This window comes from Adiantum capillus-veneris, chromosome 24 (assembly GCF_014529385.1).
Source record: "Adiantum capillus-veneris isolate H3 chromosome 24, ASM1452938v2, whole genome shotgun sequence".
NCBI classification, from domain to species: Eukaryota; Viridiplantae; Streptophyta; class Polypodiopsida; order Polypodiales; family Pteridaceae; genus Adiantum; species Adiantum capillus-veneris.
In genome coordinates, this window is record NC_140954.1 from 105,371,265 (window position 1) to 105,389,026 (window position 17,762).

At 44.9% G+C, this 17,762-nt stretch overlaps 2 protein-coding genes across 2 annotated transcripts; one reads left to right on the forward strand and one right to left on the reverse strand.

Moving 5' to 3' along the window:
• Positions 1 to 1,917: 1,917 nt before the first annotated feature.
• On the forward strand, positions 1,918 to 3,066 carry LOC147426898 (uncharacterized). Its single transcript, XM_086498856.1, has one exon. It carries the CDS (start codon positions 2,220 to 2,222, stop codon positions 2,673 to 2,675), a length of 456 nt encoding a protein of 151 aa, XP_086354982.1. The 5' UTR covers positions 1,918 to 2,219; the 3' UTR covers positions 2,676 to 3,066.
• Positions 3,067 to 4,229: 1,163 nt separating this feature from the next.
• Positions 4,230 to 16,937, reverse strand: CLP2 (CLP protease proteolytic subunit 2). Its single transcript, XM_086498099.1, has 8 exons — positions 16,697 to 16,937; positions 16,511 to 16,574; positions 16,319 to 16,439; positions 5,424 to 5,561; positions 5,209 to 5,325; positions 5,064 to 5,132; positions 4,769 to 4,864; positions 4,230 to 4,675 (listed from the first exon to the last, which is right to left on the reverse strand). Exons 1-8 carry the CDS (start codon positions 16,797 to 16,799, stop codon positions 4,538 to 4,540), a joined length of 846 nt encoding a protein of 281 aa, XP_086354225.1. The 5' UTR covers positions 16,800 to 16,937; the 3' UTR covers positions 4,230 to 4,537.
• Between the last annotated feature and the right edge of the window lie 825 nt (positions 16,938 to 17,762).

Sequence of the window (17,762 nt, forward strand, 5' to 3'; positions counted from 1 at the left end):
AAAACTATGTGCATTTCATAGACGAATGTAAGCATGCACATGAAGCTTGGCATGTCCTAAAAAGTAATTTTGGAGCCAGGGCTAAAAGAAGTAAGGTTAGTCTCAAAAGACAACTTTACAAGTTCACTATGGTTGAAGGAAAGGACATTGTTAGCCTAGCAAATAAGATTAAGAACATTGTCACGCAGCTCACTTACATCCAATGCGAAGTACTAGAAGATGACAAAGTGGCTGTGCTTTTGAGTGCACTTCTCCTCTTATGACCACTTCGTCACCATTCTTGAAGAAAAAGAACCGGCTCCATCTTTCCAAGATGTCATCAACTCAATTCAAGCAGAAGAAAGAAAGCAAAAAGACTCATTAACATCATCAAGAGGGGCTTTTGTCACGTCATCCTCAAGGGGAAGATATTCACCATCGACATCATCAACTGGAAGAAGTGTTATAAATGTGGAAGAATGGGACACGTAACGAAAGACTGCTACACAAACAAACCTTGCAACAAATGCAAGTAAGAAGGGACACCCTCCTTCTCGATGCTACTCAAATGGAGCGTGAATGGCCTTATGGACTAGACCAAGTGACACAAAATCCCATCATCCTCGATTTCCACAGGACTTCATGACAAAGATAGGTTGCTACTGTTTTCGCCCCTGCCAACAAAGAGTGGTTCACAGCCAACTTCCCACATGACAAGACACATAACTTGGCAAGACAGGCTAAACAAAGTAATACCGAATGCTCACCTTGTTGCCTTCCAACTAATGGACATAGATTCTGACAACAAGGAGGACCTAGCTTAGCTTTGTCGAGAAAGTTCAAGTCTTGGAGACTGAGATCTTAAAGCTATGCAATCCACTAGCCCTCAAGGCGAGGATAATGTTATTGCAAGCATTGATTTTGATGCTTTGAACTAACGACAAGCAAGTGTCATTGGTTTCTATGGAGATAAGACAGTCCCACAAGAAGATTTAGAAATTTTCTCATGTAGGAGAACGGAGTCTCTCTCAGTGTTTTTCATACAATGCATAACATCATGAGCTTCTACTCGAGAGGCACCACATACCTAGCTAGGTATGATTGGGGGCAGGGGACCCCCGGCCCCCCCACCGGGCCGGCGGTCCCCTGCCTCCAATCGTACCTAGCTAGGTATGCGGCGCCTCCCTCACAGAAGCTCATGATGTTGAGGTAAGTCACAGTGTGGGAAATATTGTGAGAATTTGTCCAAAACTTCTTGTGTCCGTACCAGATATTTAAATCCCAGCAACATCATTTTTAGTGATTAGCATGCAATGAAACTGCTTGAGATCCGCATGTATGCATGTGTTGATGCAGACTATTCTATTGGGATGCTAGGGACCAATTTGTAGAGGCCAGTAGGAAAGAGATCATGTGCGAGGACATATTGCAAGCTAGCATCATGTAAAAAATCTACAGGAGCGACAGCTAATAGTCGAGGACGAAGTACCGCCACATTATCATGAGTGGCTACTTGTGCCATTACATCGTCGTTTGCATGCATTCATGATGTGATATGCCATTCAAACACATGAGTAGTGATAGCGAGTCCTGCATAGAAATACTGTTGAGGTGATGGTCCAATGCAGGTGCGTCCTACGCTCGGCTCGGCACTTGATGGAGCTATGTGAAAATTGCCAAACGCACATACATTTTCTCTTTCCACCTAAGAGTGCGCGCGCGCTCGTGTCTGTGTGACGTGTGTGCATGCATGCGCGTGCACGAACGAGAGAGAGCGTCCCAAGAGACCTCACAGGTCTTGATAGAGAGAGAGAGAGAGAGATCTATCAAGACCTGATACTCCGGCAGAATTTGGATAACCAATGATCGATCTACCGTACCTTCTTGTGTGACAGTGTGCGCGCGCGCGCGCGCGTGAGAGAGAGAGAGAGAGAGAGAGAGAGCGCTTGGTAACACTGAGAGTGCGTATAGCCCGCTTGCACGCCGTGCTAAGGAGGTAAACCGGGGAAAAAAGGTTGATTGAACACGTTCTTTTACCTGGGGACCTCAACCCACTTCGTATGAAGGTTTCTTTCAAAGGTTGGCGACTTGGCGTTGTTGAACTCTCTCTGTCTCTCTCTCTTCAGAACAGACACGCATACAGAGCCCACCAGTCCATAGCTTCTAATCTACATTCGCAAACATAGACTGCTTGAAGCGCCGATCAGGACCTTATTGAGTCTCCTTCCTCTACAGATTCCATGGCTCTTGCAGTCGTGGGCATGGTAGCAATGGTGGGCTTGATCATGGCCATGTGTGCGCAGTTGCACAAGAGAGTGCAAAACAAGGAGGCAAGCGATGGCGAGGCGAGTAGTAAAGACCGCAAGGACGAGGTGGAGGTCAGAGAGACTCCATGCATGAAGATGGGATTGAGCAAGAAGAGCAACAAGAGGCTGTTGGGTGTGCAGGAACAACATTGGGTTGGAGAGGACCCTAATGTGAATCGACACAATGATGATGTGAGCATTGTCCCGACATCCACCAGTGCGGTGTGGTCACAGTCCATTCTTATGGGCGAGCGGTGTGAACCGCCTACCTTCTCAGGGCTCATCCTCTATGATGAGCGTGGCAATCTCTTGCAAGGCCTCCCTCTCCACTCTCCGCAACATCATCGTCCTACATCCCCCTCCCTTCGCCAACTCATGTCCTCCACCTAGCCACAACTGCTCTCCACTTTCCATCGATGTGTAAAGACCCAAGCTTGATTCCTGGCGCTGTCTTCCGGAACAAAGGCTCACTATTGAGCACATTAGTCCCCCATTTGCCTTGCTTTGAAGTTGTATCCCCACGAAACTAGAAAGTAGGCATCACCAATGTAAGGAACGTGTAATCCATCAATAATCAATGATCTAAACATTCAATTTATGGCAAGTTCCCATCAGTAATGGCATCCCTTAGTACCCATCAACAATGGCATACGCAATGCCCATGTCACAGACCTCATCACCATTACATTAACCACAGCCCAATTGTCTGGTGCTTGAGACTTGCTTTGAGTGTCCAACAACCATGAGTATTGCTCTGCACCGTGTGAGGAATATCGCAAGTCAGTTGTGTGACCTTTCCAATGATTTCGATAGAGAAAGCCTCTCTCTCTCTCTCTCTCTCTCTCTCTCTCAATGTCACCTTCAGTAGTTCCATGGCTTGTTTCACTCAACAATTATGCACAGGCTAGTTCTATCAATACACTATGTATTGCCCAGCATCCACTCCAAAAATAAATTTAAAAAACCCAACTAGAGTCACCATTGAACGAATTGATCAGTGCATTTATCTCACATCTACGCCCAAATATCCTCGAGAGTCGGCAAATATGACCATCCATTGCACATTTTTTCATAGTCATCGCACTTCTGAAGGGTCAACATATATAATTTGCTATCTTGTGTTAGCTAGAGAAGAAGGAGAAACCACTGTATGCGCAGCAAAGTCCAATCCAAATAGGGCAACAATATGTAAGTAGAGTCATCCTTCCTCGTTCAATTGTGTACACCGTCTTCCCATCAGTATAGGCATGAAAAACTTTGCATGAAAAACAAACATGCAAAAGAGACTCCCCACTGTTCTGCTTCAAAGGGCAACGACAAACAAGTACATTGTGTAGTGGAAAGAGGTCACATGTGACCCTTAAAGGTATAAGCGAGCTTGAGAGGATCATGAGTAGTAATGTATACCTCATTCACTAACAAAAACCATGGAAAGGAGTCCCTTAAGCTAAGTGGGCTAAGTGGAGGAGAAGCCTACCTCCTTTCTTGGTCACCTTATAGGGAAAAGTTGTTGGAATTAAATAAACGATCCTCAAAGCAAGCTCGCGAGAAATGTAAGGCCTTGGAAGCTGTCTAGTTACGCTTGTCTGTCTCTTCACCAATGTGACTTCAAACTTCTTGCTAGCTTACAAAAATCATCGAGAGATTGGCAAGACACCCGCCCCAAACGTTGAAGGTCCTTGAATAGAACTATTTACTAGACAACAAGCTTGAAGGTATAAATGCATCCAACTGCTGCGAAATGAGAAAAAACATTGGCAGTTCTCAACAGCAAAGCTTTTTTGAAGCACATAATCAGATTTGTTTTTCTTAACAGTAACTTCTCCAAACATATAATCCACATCTATGAACTAATCATTGATGTCCTTCATTCGCAGTGTGCACCTAGAATGCAATCTACTGCATTCAATGGTGGCCACTTGCACATGCAATACAAACACACGATTCCAACTTAACATCTCTCATTGCATCATGACAAAAAATAAATTACAGAACACTGGTAAGTAGTGCGCTAAATCTGTGAGTTATTCTTTTGTTGGTGGTGGTTGGTAGGTGGATGCAAAGGGATTTGTCGATTCAGCCAAACCAGCTGCAGCCCTAAATAGACATGAACATCTCTTCAAGTGGCAGGGTTGTACAAAACTTTTCGGCACGCCACCGATTACTATATCCCATCTTACAAGTTACATATGCTCAGAGAATAGTTGAATTGGAGAAGAAAATTTCTGAACCTTAAAGAATTGGAGACACTATCAGCCAAGTCCTGCAGCTGCCTCTTTTTTAGGAGCCTCTGGTTTGATTCTTTGCGGCCTTACTATTCGATCGATTAAGCCATATTCCAGTGCCTCTTGTGCACTAAAACGCTTCATACGACTAAGATCTTTTGCAACCTGCAGTAACAGAATGCAATCAAATTAAAACCATCATACAAAAGTGCTTTTAAATCAATTCCATGATCTTGGGACCCAACCGGCACATTCTACCTGCTCAACTGGCTGTCCCGTCTTCTTAGCCAATTGATCAAAAAGATAGTTCCGAACGCGAATCAGCTCTTTGGCTTCATTTTGGATGTCATCCGCCTGCATAAGTTCACGCAATCGAGAAAAAAACCCAGGCAATGAGAGATGCATCCCTTACATGAAACATAAAATAGGTCTTTAGTAATTGAGACTTCTTGGCTGCAAGTGTGATCACCTTCACAGTGATTTCAAACCACCGCTCAACCAGATCTTATGAAATCTTACAATCCACCATTGACAGAATCTCAACAAAAAATACCTGCCCACGTGCCGATCCAGCAGGGGACACAAGCGCTATTCTTGTCAAAGGCATCGCAACCCTTAGCCCCTGAAACAAAGAATACAACAAATGGCACTAAGCACCTTGTATCAAAGTTGGAAGATCTGAGACTGTTGTTTACTACCTTACTGCCAGCTGCAAGCAAGAACCCTGCAATATTGTAAGCATAACCTAGAGCCAGTGTGCCCACAGGACTTTTTAAGCTGTCCATTGTATCATAAATTGCCATAGATGGAGTGACCTATCGACAAGAAGCAATTAATTACTCATTCGAAAGTTTCAATAGCATGCAGGAATCTGTCAAAATAAAGTATTAAAAAACCACCATTATCAACTTACATCTCCACCAGGACAATTGAGATAAAGATATAAGTTCTTGGAGGAGTCAATGCTATCCAGGTAAAGCATTGTAGCTAGTATTTGATTTCCAAACTCTTCATCTATGTATTGACCAAGGAATATTATTCTTTCCCTATACTGCAAAAGCCATCAAAAGATGTCCGGACTTCAATAATTCATTCACTCAAAGACACTGCATAAATTAATACGATGGGAATATTCCTACTAAATGATTCAGTAAACAAATAAGAACTTTCATGTGGAAATGAAAGATTAGGTTTCATACTCGTCTTTGTCTTCTCGTGGTGATTATGAAAGTGATTTGAAAGTCTTACTAGAAGAATTCTAAGATGTTTTTCCTATTGATTTGCCAAAGGGTTTACCTCATGAAAGAGGTGAAGTAGATCATGTTATTGATCTAGTTAAAGATGCAAAGCTTGTCTATAAACCACCTTATAGGCTAGGCCAAGCATAAAACACTTAGAAGTAGAAAGGCAATTACAAGACTATGTAGATAAAGACTTTATGAAACGAAGTAACTCTCTATGGGCTTCCTCGATCTTATTGGTGAAGAAAAAAGATAGTTCTATGCGACTTTGTGTCGACTATAGAGCTCTAAATAATCTCACAATTAAGATCAGGTTCCCTATGCCTAGAATGGAAGATCTTGCGATAGGTGCAGTTTTAACTCAAAAGAGTCGGCCAATAGCATTTTGAAGTAAAAAGTTAGACCATGCACAACTCAATTACTCAGTATACGAGAGGACTTGTATGCTATTGTACAAGCGTTGAAGAAATGGAAGCACGATTTATATGATGCTATGGTTATGATAGTGTTGGATCAGGAAAGCGTTAAATGGCTTTCCAATCAAGCATAATTGAAAGGTCATAAGGCCAGATGGGTTGAACGCTTAGGTATTGCAAAGGAACATATTGTGTGGTAGTAGGTTCCCTTAGCAGGATGCCTATGATAAACGAATTGAGTTTTACTCAATTTAATTTTGATGTGCTTGAATCGTTAAGAAGGAAATGTCAGGTTCAAAAAAGGAATCTAGAACAAGAGGTTTCCAAGGAGAATGAAGCATCTATGAGTGCTTTAAAATGATCAGGTTGAAGAATTTTGCGATGATGATGACTATTTACTCTACAAAGGTAGATTATGTGTGCCAAAAGATGAAGAGATTAGGCGCCAGATACTTTATGAGTGTCATGATAGTTTAAGTGCGGAACACCCAGGTGTAAACAAGTCTCGTGGTCTTGTTAAGACGCAATTTTATTGGTATGGAATGTATAAGGACATCCTAGAATATGTGGTTAAATGTAATAAATGCTAGATCAATAAGGCTGAAAGACTTAAAGATGGGAGGACAACTCCATCCTTTAGACATTCCTTCAGGGAAATGGGAGAGTATCTCCATGGACTTTATAGTTGGTTTGCCTAGAACACAGAAGGGGACACGACTTTGTCTGAGTAATAGTGGATGGATTAACCAAAATGGCTAGGTTTACTCCAACTAAATTTGATGTTAAATGTCACAGATTGATGACGTGGCATGTGACGAGCAGATGACGTGGCAAGCAAGCGTAATCAAGGGCGATTACAATTCTTTCAAGAGGGGGGTATGTCACAAATTGATGACGTGGCACGTGACAGGCAGATGACGTGGCAAGCTGTATGACAGACCCGCGATTCACGTTGATAAGTGCCACGTGGCAGCAATATGGATTTCCACATTATGCGATGACATGCTAACGTGGTTGCTGTAAGGAATTTTGTAATTTGTGTTGGCTGCTTTTTTTGGCAGTTTTTGGGACCAGATGCTTTTAAAACAAGTTGCTTTTGAGTTTATTGCTTTTGGGGCATCCCTTGTAAGAATAAATAGACCCAAGGGGCCTCACTCTTTAGAGCATCTGGACGCAAAGTCTGAGAGTAGAGGTCTGCTCGAGAGTTGTACTTTACTCAAGAATAAAATACCAAAAGGGACGCCAAATTTTAGGGCTAATACCTCTGCCAGATTCTCGACTTGGGGTGCCCAAGTCTGTAAGTGATATCGGAGCATCAAGCGTGTGCTTTTCTCAAAGCATATTGGTCCTATTAAAGAGGAGACAGGGCACTTGGGCACTTCGAAAATTGTTATCGAACCCTTACTTCATCGCGCATCAGGCGCGCTCCCGTCTTCATCTCTCTGTCTTACAGGGCATAAGCCATAATGAATTCTAGATTACATACAGGTTCTCGTGGAGAAAAAATCTGACAAAGATAACATCTCTCGGTGGGCAGGCAAAGAAAAGTTGAAATCCAGTGCGAGAACTGAAGAAAAGAATGACGAATACGATAAATTTTCGATAGGAAAATTTGCCAGAAGACCTTTAAAAATCTCTTCAACGGTTGAGAATTTGGATATACGATAGAAGGCAAAGTTGATCCTCTCAACAAGCTCTACGCATTGACACGAGCAATTCTTATATTCCACAACTTTGGAACATTAGGGCTTTTGGAGAAAATTTCAGTATGTGTGGAATTAATGTTTTTGGAAGCTCTTGTTATCTGTGTGCAGATAACTACTAGGAGCGAGGAACATGCATATGACACAGAATTTAGCTAGAGAAGTTTGTGCTTCAAAGTACACTAGAAGACTTCTATGCTTGATATATGTGTCGTAGCCAGGTTGGTGGGATTGTTTAATCGTCCAACGCTACATTTCCGGAAGCATGTATATCTTGGATTCCCATCATAGAATATATGTGATATCAGGAGATACTGCATGTATTATTGGCATGCAAGCGAGGTCGCTTGCAATATTTCAAGGGTGGGGTGTGTCACCAGGAGGTATATTTTTCCTGTTGCCTTTCGTAAATAAGTACTAGATATTTTTATTTATTTTTATTTTTACTTGTTTTCCCCAAAACCCTTGAAAAGGTGCAAGTGGACATTGCATGGTCAGTGTGAAACGGCTGCGACCGAATAGGTTTCTCACAGCGGGAGTCTGGGTCGGTCAGTCTGGGACTGGTCGGGCCAGCTAGCACTGAATTCTGACCAGTATGGAAGCCTGTGTGCGCCAAATGAAGTCTGGGCTACTCGAAAAGTCACTTATAACTTTATAAGTCAGTGGGAACTAGAGAATTAACTCAAAAGGGGCAAATTGGACACGTGGCCGCTCCAGGCAATTTTGCCACTTCCAGCATGAAGAGGGGGCGCCCAATTTGAGAGGAGGCTGATTTTTGAACACAAGTGACCTACAGTGTGTGTGAGTAGTGAGTGCAGGTCTACAGCTTTAATGGAAAGCTTGCCTTCTCCTCTGTCTCATGTAGCGCGATGATTTGCTCTCGTTCATCTCTCTCTCCCCTTTGGCACATATGGTAATGCCCCACTAGTTGGGCTACTCAATTGAACATGTACAGTTCTGGGGGTTTATGCGCGTTTGCCAAGGCAAGAGCCTTTTGAACAGGAACCGTATTAGCTAATTGCTAATCCCCCACAGGTACGCACAGTTCCATCGCGAAAGATTGCGAGTTCGGAGAGTTTTCTCGCGTGAAAACTCGTCCAATTCAAAGGGGAACTGTCCCATTGCGTGCAGGAGCCCTTGGGACACGCGTAGGCGTGTTCGCTCCGCTAAAAACGATCCGAAACAGCGAATTACAACCTGCTGTGTTTTTCTGCAGGTTTAGGGTTTCGCACCTAAACTGCAAGGGAACCCCAAGGGAGCCTCGTGAGAGCCTTGGGATGCGTGTACAAGCTTTTGGGCACCCGGTAGTGAAAAACAGGGAATTACAGCCCGCTGAAATTCTGTGACAGCTCACCAAAAAGCTTCCAGACGGCGAGGGAATCCGTCCTAGACAGGTGCTTTTGACCTACAGGGGTTTTTGCGCCGTTATGCTGCCAAAATCAGGTCAAAAACCTGCAGGTTTTCAACCCTCGCCAAGTTTGGACAGCTTTGTGAAAGCTTGTGCGAAGTGGTCGGATCGTCTACCTTAATTTGAATAAAGAAATACCGAAAGGGGCGCCAGTCTTTGGGGCCTACAGGGTGTCAGTCTCGTATGCGCAGTGACATTCTAGTCGCTGGATGCAACTGTGTTCTCTTCCCTTCTCAGTGCTCTGTGTAAAGTTAACAGGTAATTGAAATAGTACCGCCCTCTACGTTGTACAGGCCGGTTATAGCTATGTACCTTGCCGGTGATGCCATTAATTGATACCACGCATGGCAAGAGGCACAGCTAGCCGCGCACCTAGAGGCAGCCGACGATTTCACGCCCCTCTTTCAGTTGGGCTGATTTCCAAGACAAAGCTCAAGGCGCGGTTTATGCCACCTCAGTACCTTGCACGATTGAAGGACGATTGGCGCTCTCTTAAGCAAAATGGTATGCCGGTTCTGTCTTTTTCTAATCGTGTTTTGCAGCTAGGTACCCAATTACGTAAATCGTATGATGAGCGCAAAGAGGCTTTTCTCTTTGGATTGGACGAGTATATCAAGTACGACGTCGAAGTGCTCGATCCAATCGATCTCAACAAGGCGGCAGCGATTGCTCTCGCATAGGAGATGAAGCACAACAAGGGAAAGCCTAAGGAGAACAAGACTTCCACAAGTACCTCGCAGACTTCTCAGAACCCTCCGAACGGTAAGAACGGTAGAAATGGTTCTAACCAATCTTCCAACAGTCTCTCATCAAAGAATTCTTCCAATGAATCTAAGGGTAAGGCTAACACAACTGCTAAACCTAAGCTTACTCCAGATGAAAAGGTAGCACAAGGAATTGTAGGAGGTTACATTACGTCGGAAGAGCAAAGCACTTATTCTAAGGAAGGTCGTTGTTTTCATTGTCACATTAAGGGTCACATAAAAAGAACATGTCCTAAGCTTGAATAGAACAGAGTGGGCCAGCGAAGAGTCCCTTCCAATATTCCGGAAGCTATTGGCGATCTCCCTCGACGCCATACAGTTCTGTACCAGTACCTCACTTTGAAAAGGAGGGGATGTCACGTGACACATCCCAACCCTATGTGTCCGTGGACAAGCTACACCATAGCAAGGTTCCCGTCAGTTCAGTCGGTTTAGATTAGAAGTGATCTGGCACTTTTGTGAGTCTATTCGTAGACCGTGCATGCCCAGTCACTGAGTGTAGATACATATCCTCTGGTTGCACACCGCATAAGTATAAGCATTTCCATCAGAGTCAGTTTGGGGATTTTTCAAGTGACTTTATTCCATTTTTGACATTTTTCACTTATTTATTAAGTGACTTTTGCTGGGTACTCAGTAGGGCAAATTGGGTAAGTTAATATACAAGCAAACCCAAGTTAGCACAATTGGGCAGATGAGCAAAGAGCACAACAGGCTTCCCCAAGCAACAGGTGTTCCCTCCCTCTCTCAACAAGACCTCCCCAAGTCATCCCTTGGTGAGCCATCCTCAGCATTTAGCATCGCCATCCACTCCCTCCCTTGGGCGTTTTGTCCCACTGTAAAGCATCGCCATCAAGCCTTCTTGCCTGGCGTTTTTCCCCTCTACAACAGGCTGCCATATCAGCGTTTTGACTCAACGTTTTCAGCTAAAGGCAGCGCTTTCAGGGATTTACTAGTGCTAGCACCATCAGCCAGTTTCAGCGTTTTCAGCATTAAGATAAACCTGCAAACTGCAGCGTTTTTCAGCATTGAATAGACCTGCAATTCCAGCGTTTTTCAGCCTATGACATCGACCTAAAAACGTAGCCAGAAAGTGCAGATCTTCAGCATTTTTCATCTTCACATGAGCCGACAAAACCAGTGACTTTCAGCCATAAAAACAGCAGTGAAGCATTCATCTTCAGCCTCCCAAAGTGGTGCAGACTCTCAGCCTATACCCCTTTGTGGACAGCAGATAGAAGAGCATCGAATTCAGCCCTAAAGTCTTCATCGTCGTCATCGACATAGTCCCCGTTTGCATCAGCCCATGCATCATCATTGTACACCTTTGTGCAATCAAAAGTAGACCACTCTCGCCGACGAGAGTGGGGCCTTCGGAGGAGGGTTTTACAACCTCTCGGGTGTCGTATCTCTTCTCTCTCCTTCTCTCAGTCTCATACACTTGCACGCACAATATCCACTCACATTGTTCGTGATCATAGCACTCCCCATAAAGACGGAAGGCTCTCTCCTTCCCTAAGAAGTAAAAGGAACCTTGAGCAATATAGATCACTAATCGTGAGAAAATACAACATTCATTCCGCTGCACCTTACATGTGATGGGTGGCCAACCCGGGACAATCACTAGCCGTACAAAATGGCGAAGCAACGGTGGTGTAACTCTAACACATAGAGGAGCGCCCTACGAGTTTGCTTTTCATCAGCACGCAGGTTGGCGACAGAGTTAGTGAGGAGCTCTTTGAGATGGTGGGTCCTCGGCATGCAAATACTAGTGTTGGTCAGTTGAGAAGGCCCGATGGGTCAGTTGCGTCAGAGCCAGAGGATAAGCTTTCAGTTGCTACTGACTTCTACTGTGCGCTACTCTCAGCCGAGCCACAATCAGAGCGGCGAGGCCTGCAAAGAAGGTGTGGGCACAGATGCCTTGTTTAGTCACTAAGGAGATGCGCCAAAGGCTTGAGAGCCCGCTTCTGCCAGAGAAGCTGCAAGAGGCCCTCAGGGCACTTCCTCCGGGTAGCTGCCCAAGGGAAGATGGGCTTAGACCTTTGTAATGCGCGTACCAGCACATTTTGCATACGGGAGAGATGCCTGACAGCATGAGTGAGGAATTGATCTATCTTATCCCCAAGGAGGGAGGCTCCTTGGACGAGATCCAACAGTGGCAACCCATCCCCATTCGCAACTCAACCTACAAAATTCTAGCATAGACTCTGAGTTTGAGAATTCAGCCGCTTCTGGAGAGCATTATGCATGAGACACACTTGGTTTTGTCAGGGGGCGCAGCATCCTTGACAACATCTTCACCTTCTGTTGCGCCCCCTAACAACATCTTCACCTTCTAAGAGGCGTCTACACTAGCTCGTCTCAGAGGCGACGATCTTTTGATTCTTCTCGACTTTGAGGAGTACAACAGAGTTGACTGGGACTCCCTCGAGGGCACGTTGCGAGGGATGGGGTTCTCAGATGCATGGATCAAGGGTGTGTCAACTCTTTGCAGGCGGGCACACAATCAGGTGCTCTTGGCAAGGGGAAGGAGGGGAGCATTTTCTGCTCACGCTTGGTTCGCCAAGGCTGCCCTCTTGCCCCCTTCCTATTTCTCTTCTATGCGGAGGCGATGAGCAGGTTTTTGACTTCACAGGAGGTTGGTCTGCATGGACTACAGATGCCTATTCGGGGCAAGGAGCTTCTAGATGCTGAGTTTGCTGATGATTAGGTTTGTTTTTGTAGGGCCAAACGGCCAACCTACACAGGTGTGAGCCGGCTCTTGAGGTGTTTTGTTGTGCATCGGGGGCACTAATCAAATCGAGAAAGACAATAGCTTTCTGGGTTGGTAGTGCTCCCACGCCTGAGTGGTGGCCTGGTAAGGGCCTTAGGTGGATCCCTCCACGTACACCAGTACGTTGCTTGGGTTGCCAGGTCGGGTTGAATCTGTCACCAAAGCAGCCTCTCCTCTTGTCCATCAAGAGAAAACTACTTCATTGGAGCTCACACGGCTTTCTCTTGCAGGCAGGGTTGTGGTGGTCAACTAGGTGTTGTTGGCTACTATGTGGTACATCACGTCTTGCTAGATTTTCTCCAGTTCTTGCATCAGCCAACCGGAGAGGCAGATCAAAAATGGGAGAGGCTCATCAGGAACTTCTTGTGGACAGAACAAGATAAACAATCGGCTCGGGCCAAGGTCTCTTAGCAAGTCATCACTTTACTTATGCTCTCAAGGAGGGTTGGGGATCATAGACCCAGCACAACAAAGTAGAGCCCTCCTTGAGGTCAGAGTCTTCTTCCAGGGGCTAAGCCTTGAAGGAGTTACTGCTTCACAAAATTCAAGCTCAGAGCCCCACAGACAAGCCACCCATGGAGGCCTTCCACCCGCTGGCGGGCCAGTTCGAGCCCCTTCAGGGTAGCTCTGCCTGCATGTGGGAGCACCGTGAGGCTTTCTTGAGACGGTGGCGGCCTGGACCCTTCTTCACCATGGTTCATGGCGCGCCCCCATGGTAGTACTGACCACCAGTGTGGTTATTTCCCCCACCTATCTCCTGATTTAGCCATCTAGTATATATCTTGTTTTTTCATTGGGAGAGTCTCCCACCATTCTGATGTAGCCCTCTGTTGCAGGGCAATTTGTAGCCCATTGGGCAATTTTATTAACTCATGGAAGGACAAGATTGACCACCACTATAAGCCATCGCCTAGTTTTTCACCTTGAAGACTTCGAGGTAGTTTTCTCCCAAGAAAGTATATCAAACTATTGTATAAAATCAAGCACTTTTTGCTTTTTTCTCATCACGAGGGCTTGAAAAAGTGTCAAACTTGTGTTCAAGCCCTCCATCGAAGTAAGCTGATCATAAGCAATAGACTATAAAAGTGTGTTGCCTCATTGCCGAAAATTATGCCAAAAGTTGGAGGCATCCCTCCTCCATACATGCCATTGACCCCACAATAATGGAGTCTATAAGGGTATCCGTACATGGCGGACATCTTGTCATACATCCCCCCATAAAAGCAATCATCTTGTGAGAATCAATGCATGATGACACCACCAGTGGCAAAACGGAAGAGAGAAAAGAGACGTGTGAGCGCGTGTGCGGAAGCGTGAGAGAGAGAGAGAGAGAGAGAGACACAAAACGCCAGAGATGGTGAAAGGGGGCGATCAGCCCCCCACTGACTACAAGAGCAAGAGACCCTCAATACATCAGATGATAAAAAAATGTGTACCCCCTGGCCCCATATATATGAGTGCCCAAGGTGGGCGCCCAACTCAAGTGGGTGGCCGGCCCCAAACTCGGGTGGTCGGACAAGGTACCGTAGTAACAGGGAATGGCCATTTTCAGGTCCCCGTTCCCATCCCAGTTTCCCGTTCCGAATCCTCGTTCCGTGTTTCAAACATGAGTATCCAAAACAGGGAATGGCAATTCATGCAAGTTGTCGTTCCCCATTCCCCGTTCCGGGTAACTATTTGAAGGTACAACCTATGCTATGGGTGGCCAGCCCGAAGACATACTAGCCGTACAAGTATGTCGTAGACCTATGTGAAGTAGCACAGTGGTGTAAATCTAACAACATGAATGATGCCACACCAAGATGTCCGCGCCATTATGCTTGTATCTCTTGCCTCCAATGATCGATCTTGTGGTGCCAACCAAAGCACAATCCACGCCTACAAGTATGTCGTAGAACTATGTGAAGCAGCAAAGTGGTGTAAATCTAACAACATGAATGATGCCACCGCAAGATGTTCGCGCCATTATGTTTGTATCTCTTGCCTCCACTAATCAATCCTCTGGTGTCAACCAAAGCACAATCCACGTTGAAAATGCCACGAGACTGCAAATCAAATTGACTATCATCGTGCCGAGCTGAAAGATCACATGTGCTCAGGCCAAGGGATGTGTGTGCTGAGTTACCGAGGTTTGAATGTATCCAACTCTGACGGTAAGAATCCAAGTGACTCGGAGAGTAAGAAAGCAACTATACTACTCATCAAGCCGAATTCACCACTCCATATGCGATAGAAACCTATATCATCTCCCGCATCTTGCGGGTAAACTCCCCAATGAAGTCCAAAGACCTAAAGCTCCACTCCAATCACGGCCGTGAAAATGCTCCTTCAAGGCAATGTACCTATCATATCAAGATCCCACAAAGACTCTGTCCACTAACAGATGATGGTGTCTTCATTGTGAGGTCGATGTTCCCGTTTGCAATGAGCATGGCCATATCTCCTTGTAAGTCCACTCGTGTGGTATGTACCAATCCACTCGTGTGGTATGTACCAATCAAACCACAAGTCATACTCCCTATGGAGTCCCAACCGCTGATGTTGAACTGGAATGGAAGGTCCCAATAGATCACACACTCAAATGGAAAATGCAAGAGTAGAGGTTACCACAAGCTGTAGCAGTCACTAATAGACCGCACGGACCACACAGTTCATTTGCTATTTACAAAACATGCCAAAAAGCAACAAAGCATGAAAATAAAGCATGTAAAGGGATTTGCCACGTCGACAGCCACCGTACAACTACCACATCACCACCATCATGTCATCGATTTGGACACCTACAATCTGCGCTGTGAATCTCACTACAATCTGCACCGAAGTTTCCAGGCCATATAGCATCTAGCCAAGATCTATCTTCTGCTCTCACGTATGGTGGGCACTTGTGACGTCATCATTTTGTAACATACTTGCAACTCGCTAGCTTCTTCATTCAGCCATCAAATTCTTATGAAATAAGTTTGAACACTGTAAAATCTTCCAAATGCCAAAAAGTTGGCCTTCTAACCATCACCTGTCTTCTTCTCTCTTGTTTTCCTTAGCATTCGAAGTGAAAATTCCACTGGTTACTAATAGACCACTAGAGCCAAGGCACCTCTGCTATCGCACATAGAAATATAAACTGTTGACGTGTTTTTATACTCAGGTCGCCCCAAAGGGGGGGGGGGGGGGGGGGGGGGGGGGGGGGGGGGGGAATCTGAAATACCACTCCCTTTAACAATGGAAAGATCCTTCTTGAGACTTTCATCAATCGAAGCAGAGTGCCTACTCGTCCTACCCTCTTGCATCTCGTCCTTTGTAGGAAGAGTGCTCAATGCTTTGTTCTACTGTCTCCAAAAGAATGAATATTGAGGTGGATCCATGAGCAAAAACGTGAAACCTAGTAGAGCTTAGCAATTCTGCATACTAATAAGAGGGCAACATAAGCAAAAACTCAGCATGAATTAAGCATTGAACCAATAAACTGCATGCTCCCAATCTTTTGCAAGAGTTTAAATGCTTACAAGGACATTCCAAATATCAACCCATTGCCACCCACCCTCTCCTGGAGTTCTGTATGGGACTTTCGGGGTGCCAATAGGCATCATCGTGACCTTAGCTCGAGACCCTCTAGACCTTCCATAACTGTAAATGCAAACCAGAATAATGAATGAATCGCATAAACTTGTTATGGGAAGCTAAAATGAACATGATACCTGGCAGAAATGGACTGATGAACTTTGTCGAAAAGACAGTGAGAAAGGTCTGATGCGCGGGATCCTGCAGAAGAATATCAAAAACCTAATTCAGGAAGAAAAGGCGAATCCTTAGAGCGACAGAGGCAAAAGAAATTTGCATCTAAGAAATATTACAAAAAAACATCAGACGCAAGGGACGAGAACCTGCAAAGCTTGTGGGTATGGGTCGCAAGCAAGCGGTGATATTGGACGACCGCGTAGAGGATACGCCGGCCCCCGTTTGAGAAGACAAATGCAGCATAGCCATGCCCGCAAGTCTTCCTACTGAACTAAGGAAATTTGAAAAGCTTACCACAAATATTAGAGCGCTGGGGAAGCTTAAATCTGGTTAGCAAAACGAATAATCTACATGCGTCACCTCGATACACTTTGTTGGCATTGCCTTGGGCCAGAAAGGGAGGGCTAAGGGAGTTTCAACCCATGTACAATGTACAATGCAGAACCCTTCAAATTTTGGAAGGTACGTTTTAAATTTGGTCTATGGTCTTTTTTCTTCTTCATCATCTTCTTCTTCTATGATGCATGAAATGAAGCACATGAATAGTCTTCTTCATTTTTTTCCTCTTCTTCTTCTCTTTAATCTATGGCCTCTCTCTTCTTCTTCTTCTTCTTTTCTCTCTCTCTCTCTCTCTCTCTCTCTCTCTCTCTCTCTCTCTCTCAATTGGAGTGAAAGTCAGTGCCAACGTCTGTCTCGAGATGCCTTGTTTGTTGCAAATGATGCAACCTGAATCCCCTTGCTCTCTAACCATCAAATTTGCACTTATGAACCGTGTCATCCAATTCTACATGATATTGCTTCATCTCCAACGCATGACCATGGAAAGGCTCCTTGCATTTGAAAGCTTCATATCTAGTGATAAAATGATAGAGTCAAAAGCTTTAGCCCTCTGAAGTGCATAAGAGTACACATGACAACTTCAAGCAATGCTTGGCTTTGGACGCTTTGGACCATAGATCATGAGCCAGCTTGTGTTGCACTAAATGTACCACACATGGATGTAGTTAAGTTGGTTATGTACCCACCTTCCATGTGGCCACGCTCTAGAAACTTCTCTAGCTATGTGGCTATACTTGACCACCATTTGATCTGTCTATCAACACCTACTAGAAGCCATGCTATACAGAAATGCATTCTCTTAATGTGGTGTAAAATAGAGTTAGCCAATACTTGCATAATTATATGGGTGTGAAGCATTATCATCCAACTATA

Coding starts and splice junctions, on each gene's coding strand:
- CLP2 (XM_086498099.1), bottom strand. CDS start 16,799: ATGGCTATGCTGCATTTGTCTTCTCAAACGGGGGCCGGCGTATCCTCT. Junction 16,440..16,510: donor CATCAGTCCATTTCTGCCAG/GTATCATGTTCA, acceptor TTGCATTTACAG/TTATGGAAGGTCTAGAGGGT. Junction 4,676..4,768: donor CGGGACAGCCAGTTGAGCAG/GTAGAATGTGCC, acceptor CTGTTACTGCAG/GTTGCAAAAGATCTTAGTCG.
- LOC147426898 (XM_086498856.1), top strand. CDS start 2,220: ATGGCTCTTGCAGTCGTGGGCATGGTAGCAATGGTGGGCTTGATCATG.